Source organism: Pundamilia nyererei, unplaced genomic scaffold (assembly GCF_000239375.1).
Source record: "Pundamilia nyererei isolate P.nyererei 1_Seehausen unplaced genomic scaffold, PunNye1.0 scaffold00008, whole genome shotgun sequence".
In the NCBI taxonomy this organism is placed as follows: domain Eukaryota; kingdom Metazoa; phylum Chordata; class Actinopteri; order Cichliformes; family Cichlidae; genus Pundamilia; species Pundamilia nyererei.
Window position 1 is genome coordinate 6,653,011 of NW_005187409.1, and position 12,433 is coordinate 6,665,443.

The 12,433-nt window shown below is 42.4% G+C and overlaps 1 protein-coding gene across 2 annotated transcripts in view; it reads left to right on the forward strand.

Annotated features, from left to right (window-relative positions):
• The first annotated feature begins 876 nt into the window (after positions 1–876).
• The window catches only part of LOC102204818 (serine/threonine-protein phosphatase 2A 55 kDa regulatory subunit B gamma isoform), a 21,332-nt gene continuing 9,775 nt past the window's right edge, over positions 877–12,433 (forward strand). The window contains exons 1-5 of one of the 2 annotated variants that reach the window (XM_005723185.1): positions 877–1,112; positions 1,513–1,838; positions 10,563–10,660; positions 10,959–11,124; positions 12,220–12,332. In XM_005723185.1, the coding sequence (XP_005723242.1) occupies positions 1,763–1,838; positions 10,563–10,660; positions 10,959–11,124; positions 12,220–12,332 (453 nt within the window). In that variant the 5' untranslated portion in view covers positions 877–1,112; positions 1,513–1,762. Of the gene's footprint in view, positions 1,113–1,512; positions 1,839–4,623; positions 4,782–10,562; positions 10,661–10,958; positions 11,125–12,219; positions 12,333–12,433 lie in introns of those variants that run through there. The other variant, XM_005723184.1, reaches the window with a different exon arrangement.

Here is a 12,433-nt window from a genome sequence, read left to right on the forward strand (position 1 = left end):
TGTGTGTGTGTGTGTGTGTGTGTGTGTGTGTGTGTGTGTGTGTGTGTGTGTGTGTGTGTGTGTGTCCACTCGAGCATTGGTGTGTGAACTGAAGTGCTATTTCCTTTAGCGTGTGGTCATTTTTGATCCCCCGGAGTAAGGATGGGTAATGTGGTTGATAAGCGCAAGTGGAACAGCTGTTTAATGAATCCCCACAACTCTGTAGAACAGCTCATCTGAAGCATTTCGTTCATGCTTCATATTTATTTATTTATTTGGTACTTTTCTTACTGGGCATTACTGTGCTTTGCTGTTTGGCTACTGTGTTAGTAGTGTGTCAAATCATTTGTCCAGCACATTTGCTCAGACAACTTTGTTTACACTGTCTGCAGCTTATAGTAGAATACACATCATATGAGGATATAGAAAAAGTCTTTCAAGGTAAAATGTGGATGGACAGAGCTAGGATAGTACGATGTGGAACACTTTGTAGAATGGTAACTTGATAAAGTTATTTTTAGACACAGCTCAAACTTGTTAAAACAAACTAACTAAATTATTGCCTGTCCCTGCTTTTTAGTGTGTATTAACTGACTGTATTAGTCTGTCTGCTACTTCAGTTTTGTCTCCAGGTAAAGGCTATAGTCGTCACTCTTCTGTTGTTCATACTGAGCACATAGTCAGGCGAAACACTCTCCTGCTCTCTCTGCTTTCTCTCCCATTAATCACAACCTTATTAGACGCTGTACCACTTCCGCTCTGCCACCCACTCCTCTATCCTCAGCTTCTTTATCATTATTAATCACCTGCATTCAGTGGTCAAGCAGATCTCTAGTCTGTGATGATTGGCTGTGCTAGACAGTGGGCGGGGCCCTCGCTGATGCATCATACACAGTACCAGCACAGCAGAAAAGCTCCTCTCTTGCCCTCCCCCTTCCTCTACCTCTCACTCTGCCTTTCATACATACGCCAGAGCACAGACTGCAGCAGAACGCAGGACCAGAAGGATTTTCCTTCTCATACTGGAACAGTCGAGAAACCAGTGGGACAGAGGTACAGTTAGCCAGTGAGGAGGAAAAAGACATTATTCATAGAGGATCCACTGAGGAGTACCTGGCTTTTAAGCTGCCAAAGTGAGTGGTTGTCCCTTTGCGTTTATCCCCACTGTGTATGTGTGTCCATGCGTGTGAGTTTACTGCAGAAGCAGCACTGCAGATGCCACGATCAGGGACTCTGCTCATCCCTCTTTCCCCTCCCCCCATTCTCCTCCTCCTCATCTCCTCTTCTTCTGTTAGAGCATCCATTAATAAGCAGGGACTTTTCCCATTTCTGAGTGCGCATTGATTGTGTATGTTGCATGTGTTTGTGAGAGAGCAGAATCGGTCCGGCCACACCTGGACGCAGCAACTGCAGGGGGACTCGGAGTGCGCTTGATTTTCCTTGCCTCATGACTAATGTGTGCTCTTGTGAGGTACAAATCAAGCTCACCACTGGTAGTTTTTGAACTGTTTCCAAATGATCCCCTTTCTGCAGGTTTGCATCTGGCTCTCAGAAGCACTTCTGTGGACTCCCTGGTGCATCCATCCCTCTTTTGGGGCTGCCCCACTCCCTCCCCCTCAGCCTTACTTAAGTATAGGATGACAAGCTGTGCGCCCCTGTGCTGAGGAGGCGGGCAGCAGTATGGGCACTGTGCTGAACGGCATCCCCACCACCATCCCCTTCGCCACCAATCTGCCACCATCACGCTGCCCCACCAAGACGGGCACTCCCCCAGGCCCCGCTGATGGGCGAAGACACTGACTCCACCCCAGCTCTCAACCACCACGGCTTCCTCCCCGACCACAACTATGTGACTGAAGGTAAGAAGATGACACAGGAAGCTGTATGTGTCTGTTCTTTGTATTGAAGTATTTCCTTCAGGCAAGTGTGTATCTATGTATTGAACTTTTGGAGTGTGAGTAAGACAGAGTGCGTGACAAAACTAGCTCAGGGCAGCTTCCTAAGCTTCTATAAGCTCTGTGTTAATTATTGTTCAGACAGGAGCTGCCCTAGTCACCAAAACATTCTTTGTCGCAAAATTATATCATCTAAGGCAACTTTTCCCCTCCTCTCACACTATTTCCTTTTTCCCATCCGGCACTTTTCATTCATTATTTTGTTTATGCTACTTTGTGTTACACAGCTATTTTGTCACACCGCAGGGAGGAATTGATCTGGCCCATGCCAGAGTGTCTTCACTTTTGTCTCCAGTTGTGTTTGTGTGTCAGAGAATTTTCCAGAAAAACGAGGCATAAAAATTCCACCACACTGTTTTTGTACTTGCATTGCATGTCGGCTCTTGTATGTGACGCGCGTGTTCTCCCTATTTGCTCCCCCACTCTTCTATATAATTGGCTCAGGTGTCAGATTGAATACATGATCTAAGGCAGGGGGTATATTGACAAACCCAGCAGCCTACAAAACTGTACAAACCACTGAATTTCTTTGGTTTCTTTATAAAGCATAAAGGAGATGGATTATGACCGTGGATAACCACGTTCTACTTATCTTATTACCACCACTAATCTTACCTGCATGCTGGCTTTACCTGTCTGCTTTCCTGCCTCGTCTGTCTGTTTCTTACACTCAGCTCATTGTTCGCTACGCGCCTTAGACCTGAACAGCGGATTATCATTTTGGGGTCATGAACGTGTTGCGAGCTTATTTGTGATCCTCCTATCACTGTAGAAAGGGAATTATGCTTCCTCTGTGTGTGCTGTGGCATAATTTCCCCTTGCACAGAAGCACATGCTGTAGTCAGGGGAGACTGTAGTGCTGCCTGTTGATTGTGCAAATACTCTTGTGTGTATTCAACACACCACTGAAGATTACATTTGTGCATGTCTTTGTCTGTATGTGAAGGTGTGCTTTTCTGTTTCTTCTTACATATACTGTGTTTCCATTAGTAAATTGTATCCATTTCAGGAAAAAGGTTTTTAGTAAGTGACTGGTAAAAGAAAAAGAAAAATTAGCCTTAATACCCCTTAATACCTCTCTACACCCATCCATTATTGCTATAGTAACAGCCAGCAATGCTAAACATGCTGCTTTTCATGCTTGGCCAGAGTGATTGGCAGATCATCTCCACCCACCAATAATGGCAGTATTAATTATTCCACACACACAGGAAGTATTCAGGACTGAATTGCTGATGAGCTCACACCAAGGTGGACACTGCTCAACACTGTTGGTGTGACGGGCCGTGCAGCACATTGTGAGCTTTAATGGAGAGGACGTTCAGGAGTTCCCCAGATGACCAACAAATATTTCTTCTATCGCAAAAAAACAAAAAACAATAAATCTGGGAATCCACTCCAACTCACTCCACCTTTCGTCCATGTTCACCCCATCCCCCGTCCGCCTCCCCATTTCCACCTGCCCCCTTTTCCCCTGTCTGGTCTCTAATGCAACACACAGCATTGTCGGGTGCTGAAGTGGCACAATTGCCTAACAATTATCCAACAGTGCTCTAAAGACTGCTCAAACACAGTACGCGTGTCTGAGGGAAAACCGAGCTTGGTATAGACACAGAAGGAGATGGTGCATGTGATTTTTATTCGTGGGTTTATTTTGCTGTCTCCTGTGTGTGTGCCTGTATGTGTGTTTCCATCTTTCTTTCTTTTCTTTTTCCTGTGTTTACATTTATATTCGTGTGTGTGCATCTTTTTGTTAGTTCAGGTTTGAATTTGTGTGGATGTGTGTCTGCAAGTGTTGTGTCTATGTGTGTAAATGTGTGTCTGTAGATCTTCTAGTGGGGATTCCCCTCCCCTGTAACTCCTACAGGGGAGGGATGCTTAAACTCCCTCTTCCTTGCAGTCCCTCCTCTCTTGAATTACATACATTGCTTACTCCCCATCGTCCACAAACTTCCCTTGCCTTCAAAAGTATCTCATTTGGTTCAATGAATCGAGTAACAAATTCAAATTTTTGTCATTTTTTAAATAACCCCATTATTATCCTATGCCTCAATATGTAAGAGTGCCCATTATTAATTATTATTATTTACTCGAGCAGAAATTGAAAATAGAAAAATCACTAAATGGTCATATAACAATTCCACATGTATCTCTAAAAATGAAAACTGTGTTACACTAAATATCTTTGGATGTTTGCCCTGTTTAGTAACTTGTAATGGGGAGATTTGATTATGTTCCACATTATATGTCATTAAAGACTATTCTAAGGCAAGTTCTGAGTCATTAAAGTAATTGGTCACGAGGGAAAATGTGACCGAGTAGCCTTTCCCTGGGCCATGCACACTAATGATTACCTGGAAAGCTAAATGAAAGTGAATAAACAATACATGCTTAAGACTTTGTCCCATTAGCTTCCTGTGTTCATCCTTCATGTGTTGCTAGCTTTTCCCACCAAACCCAATATGTTATTCTGTGATCATGAATACACCACCAGCTGATTTTCTTTGGTGAGTACTCATGACCAAGTGTGGTAATGTAGTAACTCAGTCCCTACCCTTAACCCCGCCTTCAACCCCCTTTGCTGCCCTGGTCCTTTTTCCTTCTTATTTTCCTTCCTTCCTCACCCTCTGCTTCCCTGTTGCCCTCCTCCCTTCCTTCCCCCCTCCGTCCATCCTTGCTCCTCTTGCAGGGCTGCTCCTGGCTATAGCCTGAAGAGCTCCGCCCCATCCTGTCCACCCCTCTCCACCCTGGAGTCCTCCCCCAGGATGTTGAGCCCCATCCAGGTCCTGTGCTCCGACATCACTACCCTTTCTCTGGAGCCTGAGCCTTTTGCTTCTTACACTGAAGGTGTGTGCTCTATCCTCTTCTATCCCGAAGGTCATATCTATGTCACACAAATGTGCCACATGACCCCAGTGTGAGATGTGAGAGTTGTATGTGTGCACATCTGTGTGCTAATGGCTCCATGTGAGAGTGTGTGAGTGTTTGAAAGAAGTGTGTGTGAAGGAGTAGTTTGAGTCAAGTGCATTTCCATGTGAGTCTGACTGTTATAAATATCTTAAACATCACTTTGTCTCTGTCTGTCTGCCTCATCCTTTTTTGTGTGCCACTATTTTTATATCCAGCTCTTTATTTTTATCTCAGTCTGCCTGCTCGGATTGTGTGTATGATTGATTTCTTTAAATAGTTTGACCAGATGACACCCCACCTCCTTCAAAGCATTGCTATCTTAAAAGGATTGCTATCTTTCTTCTATTTTATACTGAGGGAGAAAACACACGGGCACTTCACATCCATGAAAACGAGCACACACGGAATAAAATCAAATCTGTGTAGACATTCACACAAAGGTCTGGAAATGCATTTTTTTTCCCATTCTCATTTCATTCCATGACCTTTATTAATGTGTCGTCTGTAAAATGTCTGAAAGTTGTGAAAAAAGCTTTGAATTTCCTGGAGAATTGCTTGGTTTACTTGACAAGCAATCCATATAATTGCTTTGCTTTGTGAAACACTACAGACAACAGTTACATTTAATTTCCAAGAAGATAAAATCAGTGAATTTTCTGCATTTTGTGCAAAAGAAATTCAGGATTGACTGATCTATTAATGCAAATAAATGTAGAAGGTCAGAGGAATGCATTAAAAGGCAATTCTGTTTGTTTAAAAAAAAAAAAAATGAAGGATTAATTTTTCAACATTTATGAGCTGTCGGAACATATTCTGAGTTTTCAATATCACTGGGGTCAGACGGGGTGTAAACATACTAAGCCTCTCATCTTTTTTTCATGCTAGTCTCACAAATCTGCCGAAAAATAGATTTTTTTTACAATCAAAAATGAATCACAAGCAGCTTTGAGAACACGTGTAGTCAGAAGAAGCTCCTGCAGCTTGGTAAAACCGGATTACAAGTGTATAGTCTACAGGCGCAGCAGCTCGCTTGTTTTGTAATTCTAATTGTTTATATCTATAACCATTAGGCTCACACCAGCTCCTCTATTCTGCTGATATTTGTGCAGAGAAATGGCAGACTCCCTGCTGTGCTGGGCTTAAATCACTCCTCTCCACACACGTGCATTTCTAACAAACACATGCGCCAGTTCTTTTTCCCAGATAACTCCAAAACTGCAGGACAGGGATCAATTTGCCATCTCCCTCCGGCAGGCTCTCCCCTCCTCCTCCCTCACTCCCTCCAACCCGTCTATTTCTCTACAGGGTAATTGAGTACACACACTTGTGCACACGTATGCAGGAAATGCGTGGTGCTTGAGCTACAGCTCACACACACACACACACACACACACGCACACACGCACACACACAGATGCATCTCCTGCTGAGTGGTGGCTTGTCCCTGCTTTTAAGGAGCGTATGTTTTTGGCTTGGCTCTAATGGTCCGTGTTTACCCAGACCTAAGATATCTATAATTGGACCTGTAGGATGTCTGCTTCCCTTTCTGCCCCCACACCCCCCAAAACAGGAATTCTGCCTCCCTGTGTTTTTACCTCCACCCTGATCTGCATCTTCGGACTGACAATTAAATTAACTGACTGATCACTTCAGTTCTATCTGTCAGCTATTTTCACTGCTAATGTTGTGAGAAAACTGTGACATCTAAAAAATATTTGCTTTGTTCAACCAGCATCCCCAAAATTCAAGCCATACAATTAATAACAGTTAATTTTGTATTTACTATGCTGTGATTTTTAAGGCACTGCTGTCCGTAAACACTACAGTGTTTGTGTATTTGGTGTTCATACCCTGTGCCTGTTTTATATTTTTCTGTATCATTGGGTTCATTCATGTTTGTGTGTTGTTTTGTGCTGTATGTGTGAGCGCATGCACTTGCAGTCACAGTGTGTTCCTTCAGCTTCTGCAGTGTGGCAATGAGTCAGACTGCTGATGCTAATGGACAGTCTGTGGGAGAGACAGACTGAGGAAGCTTGCTGCACTGTAGCACACTTATCCACAAGACAAAAACCTACAGCTTCACAATGGCACACACATTGCCTTTACACACAAGTGAACTGGACAGCAATACTTCTTGGGAGAGAACCACAGTGATCATGATGGTAGTTATCTCTGCAGTTGTTGCTTAGATTCTTATTAGGTGTTTTTCTCCTCTATTAAAAAGAGTGAAAGACACAGATGGGTGTGTGTTTTGTGTGTGTGCACAAAAAGGAAACAGAGGAACAAAAAGACCAGAAGAGGATCCAGGTTGAGAACAGACTGAGGCTGAGCCAGGAGAGAGTGTGTGCTCCATATTTTATTCAGCTATACTGTGTGCCGCTCCTGTGGTTTTTGCTTAGCTTAGCTCTTTCTGACTGTGACCTGACTGGAGACACAGTTGTCTGTATGCATCCAGCCTCTCACTCACGCACGGAGCATTAAGCTCACACATTTTCTTTGCCTTATTTTATGCACATGTGCACGTAAAGCCCCTCTGGTGCACATATGCGCGTTTGTGAATTGGACTGCATACACAGGGGTCTGCATGTCTGTGTGCATCCCTTAATTATCTGCCTATCCTCAATTAGGATCACAGCGTCTGCTTCATCTCCTGGTATTAATTTAGCAACATTTGTTAGTGGACAGAACTAGAGCAGCATAATTATTTTACCACGCTCCTTCTTCCTGTGAGGGTTGGATTGCTGAATCCCACTTCCTCCTTCACCAGATTCCATATATGGCTAACCTTTACCAGCACCGTCTCCACTGGTTGGCTCTGCTTGTTACTATGGCAACCGCTACACACTGGAGGAGCCCCACCACCACCACTATCACCACCGCTGCCTCAGCTTCCTAGTCCTTTTCCCTTCACCATCCTTTCCATTTTACCACCACCAGCATCACCACTTCTTGTGCACACCAGGCAGCAGAGTGCTGTGGGGGAGGGATGAGAGAGGGAGAGAGGAAGAGAGGTGAATGTGCAGAGACAACCAAGAAGAAACTGAGACAGAGAAATGGGGCAAAGAGAGAGATTGGCAAACAGGAGATTAGAGATGACAAAAGAACATGTGGGTTGAAAGGGAATGAGAGAGAGCCTAACATTGAGGGGGAAATTGTCACCGAATAATAAGAAAGGTTCTGCAGCATCTGAGAGATCAAGAAAGTGTGTGTAATAAAGAAAGATGGCTGAAGTAAAGAAAGAGGTAAGAAGTGATACACAGAATGTATGAGGGTGAATGAGGTTGTGTTGTCGTGGAGATTGAAGAGCAGTCCCCGCCTTTCCTCATCATAAAATCTCTCTTTCTCAAGGCCACAACAAAATAGGCAAGGCTACAGCTTTGAATCACTCCGACTCAATAAATACACTCTCCAAGCTCTATTTTTATTACAGCAAAGCTTAGTAAGAGCCATGTTCTTTTCTACCAACACCATGTGCTGTATAGAGAAATCCAGTAGACGCTGCAATGCCTTGTTGTTATTTTTGTGGTCAGCAGTGAATTTTCAGTTGCAGTTTCAGGGTTTTTATCATGATTATTTCCATACTTGGTCAGTGTGTATGTTTAGGTCAGCAGCCCAGTGCGATGCACAAGTTAAACAGTGTTATGTGGGACAGAAACCGAGATTATTGTTGAGATAACTGGAGAAGTGTTTGTTAATGCATTAAATGTCTGGCTGTTGTCAGCAGTATAAATCATCATCTACCTCTTCATCATCTTCTGTGGGGTCATCACCGTGTTTCATCTGCTTCCGTCTCGCCCTATCCCTAGCAGCACCATCTATCACAACAAGCCTCTGCATGTCCTTCTTGACTGCATCCATGACTCTTCTCTTGTTTCCTTCTGCCTGGCCTCTTGCTTTGTTGCCAAGCTGCTAACCTGAGCTATCCCTCTGATATATTCATTTCTATTATTGTCGGCTACTCCAAATGAAACTGAGAATGTTTTCTACTCTGCCACCGCTTGGGCTCCTGTATTTTTGTCCATGCCAAACCACACATCGTTGCAGGTCTCACTACCGTCTTGTAAACCTTCTGTTTCTCTCTCACTGCTATATTTCTGTCACAAATCACCACATGTCTCCACCCACTCCACCCTACCTGCAAACTGTTCTTTACCTCTATTGTGCTCTATTCATTGCTTCCGATGGTTTTTAAACTTTACTACCTCTGCCTCTTGCAGTATCTCTCTCTCTAATTCACACCTATGTATTCTGTCTCACTTCTACTGACTTCCATCCATCTTTTCTCCAGTACATTTCTTCACCTCTTTAGGTTCTCTTCCACCTGCTCCCTACTCTTAGCAAAGGGCTAACGCCTGCAGTAAGATTAATTTAGTAAAAAGAAAAACCATGATGGCAAATGTAAAAACAAATGAAAACAGCCTACATCAGCACATCTAGCACTCCATAGTCATTTGTTACTTATTTTTTGTTCTTTACATTAAAAAGAAAACAATTTGTGGGTTCGTGAGAGGTAATATGTTGGAACTGTTTCTCGTTCAGCTGCAGTAAGTTTGTTGATTTGCTATTTGTTGAACTTCACACTATCCTAAGTGAGGTTTATGTTACTTCCCGAATAAAGGACTATAACAAAACAAATGATAATAGAGTAAAATATATATATATATTTAAAATGTGTCTGTTCACAATGGCATTCGTGATCTTGGAGGAATAGTACTATAACTTAGCCAAGCTTCCTGCCGGGTCAGTTACATACCTTCTCATCACTCATCATTTTTACCAAACCTTACAGTTTAATCTATCCGAAAGAGGTTTAAGCACAGATACTTTCAAGCAGCTTTGTCTCTAAATCTATTGTATGTTTACAACTAAATCTTCAATCTGCTGCACAAAGGCAGAGGTGAAAGGAGGACAAGTAAACAGAGGAACAGGGAGCAGATTACATGCAAAGCTGAACCACACACAGGTCCCAGTTGTCCCGCTCACACGCTCTTCTTTTGACGACACAACTGTGCGCTTTTCCGTTTCATGTTTTGTGTATTGTGTTATACAGAATGGACCACGTAAAGCACTGAGTCACCGCACTAAATGCTAAGTGGATAATAATGTGCCGATATTTCAGCGCTGTAAATGAGCCATTGGGTTATTGTTTAGGGAGCGATGGGAGCTGTGAGGTAAATATACAAATGAATGTTATATGAAATTAGCGATTAAAACTCACTGTGTCGTGACTTTAAACACGCAGTTCTTTATGCCCTTAATAGAGACCAAGGAGTACGCATTCACCCCAGCATAAAAACATGAACCCGAGTGACTCTGTAGTCTTGTACGTCATTGTGTATGTATCATAGTGGAACACAGAAAGCACCTGTGCCTACTGTGAAACAGCTGTGTGTGCGGTTGATTTCCTTTGTTTTCATGTACTTGCATGTTCTTTATAAAGCTCATTCTTCAATTTCAAGCACAGTTATGCAACAGTTATCAAATATTGCCTCATTCCAAACATGAATTTGCATATTTTAATCCACTTACATGTTAATCCACTGACTGTTGATTTGGTTTAATAATTTAGTGTGAGATGAACATTATACAGATGAATGATGATGTGCGGCTAATGGCTACTCCTTCTCTCTCTTTCACTGTCATTTCCACTCTCATACTGCACATCTCCTTCTCTTCTTCTCTCTCTTTCTGCATTCATCTTTGTCTTTATACTTCCAGCTGATATCATCTCCACTGTTGAGTTTAACCACACTGGAGAGCTCCTGGCCACGGGAGACAAAGGGGGCCGTGTGGTCATCTTTCAGAGGGAACCTGAGGTACTTACACATGCGCACCACACCAACACTGACACACTTGCACTCATGCAGCACGTTCAGATATAACATTTTTCATTTGAGCTGTAAGGGCAGCAATGAATGCACTTGGTTCCCCTCCAGCTACACTCTATATTGGTTGATAAATACTTGATGTCCCTGCTGTGTCAGAGAGTGTGTCATTATAGCTGTGCGGAGTCCATGCCAAGCAGTTTCTGATTAACATCGAGGTGATGGAACATGCACATCTTTCACTTTCATCTACCTTTTTTTTCTCTTTCATTTCCTTTTCTTTTCATAGAGCAAGACTGAGCCCTTCTCCCAGGGAGAGTACAATGTCTACAGCACCTTTCAGAGCCATGAGCCCGAATTCGACTATCTTAAGAGTCTGGAGATTGAGGAGAAGATCAATAAGATTCGATGGCTGCCTCAGCAGAACGCTGCACACTTCCTGCTTTCCACCAATGGTGAGAGCCTCCTGCATACACACCCTGGAGAAAACTGGAAGCTGATGTGATTGATATTTTCTACATTTGCTGTGAACCACTTTAAATGATTGCTTTTTCTGAAGACATTATCTAAGAGCATGTTTCTGAGATACTGTTGCTTCTCCCTTACCCTTTTACACCTGAGCACTGCCAGACCGTATCTTATTAAAATAGTACCTGTCTTCTTTAAAAAATTAATGAGTGTGACCCACTTTAAAGCTCCAAACAGCTTTAATGGCAAGGCCTCCTAAAACTACTATATGTTGCGTGTCACTACTTTTTAATTTGCCATTGGAGGTCTTCCATTTCCCAGGCTCTCCTGTATTGTTGTAAAGATGCTATGCTCTCTCAAAGTCAAAATTTTGCCTCCCAATTACCACTTGAAGATAAATTTGAATTTGCCCCAATGTTCCTTACCCAATGAGGTTTTTAGGATTGTGGCGCTGTTACTGATTGAACTGAAAAAAAAAAGAAAGACTTTGGCTTAAGGAGTTAACATGTTTGTGTGGGTGAGGAACGTCTCGTAATTAAGATCTTAAGTCAGAAGCAGATTTTCCCTTGCCTAATCGCAGACGAGTTTCTGTTTGTGTTGCAACTCTTCTCTGTAGTACATTAGGATGTGAGGTTACACTCTCATTTTATGGCTGGAATACCGGTACTTATTTTAGTTTATATTTACCCTGAGAACCTGAGTATTGATTTTTTTAAAGTACTTTATTATTTATAATTGAAGGCATGAAATATGTAGGACCTGCCTCAGCAGCTGAGTAGCAAACATGCTGACATGTTTGTTGTTGCTATTTTCTCAGTATAATACAAAGAGTCCACGCTTCCTTACCAACCTGACTGTGTGATAAATTAGTACATAATATAAATGTTTGTATTTTTTTTTTTTATTACAAAACAAAAACAGTTTACTGTAAGTTTTAATGATTGTAGCTTTGATTGTGATGAAATCCCATATTGGTCTCTGGGATTGTTTTTAATCACATCTAGGTAGAGTCTCTTATTATCAAAGCATTTCAACAAGCACCTTTATCTGATTATTTAATGGCCCTGTTATCCGTTTTCCAGATAAGACCATTAAATTGTGGAAGGTGAGTGAAAGAGACAAACGGCCAGAAGGATACAACCTGAAGGATGAAGAGGGTCGAATCAAGGATATCTCCACAGTCACCTCTCTACAGGTATCTATCTATCTATCTATCTATCTATCTATCTATCTATCTATCTATCTATCTATCTATCTATCTATCTATCTATCTATCTATCTATCTATCCATCTATC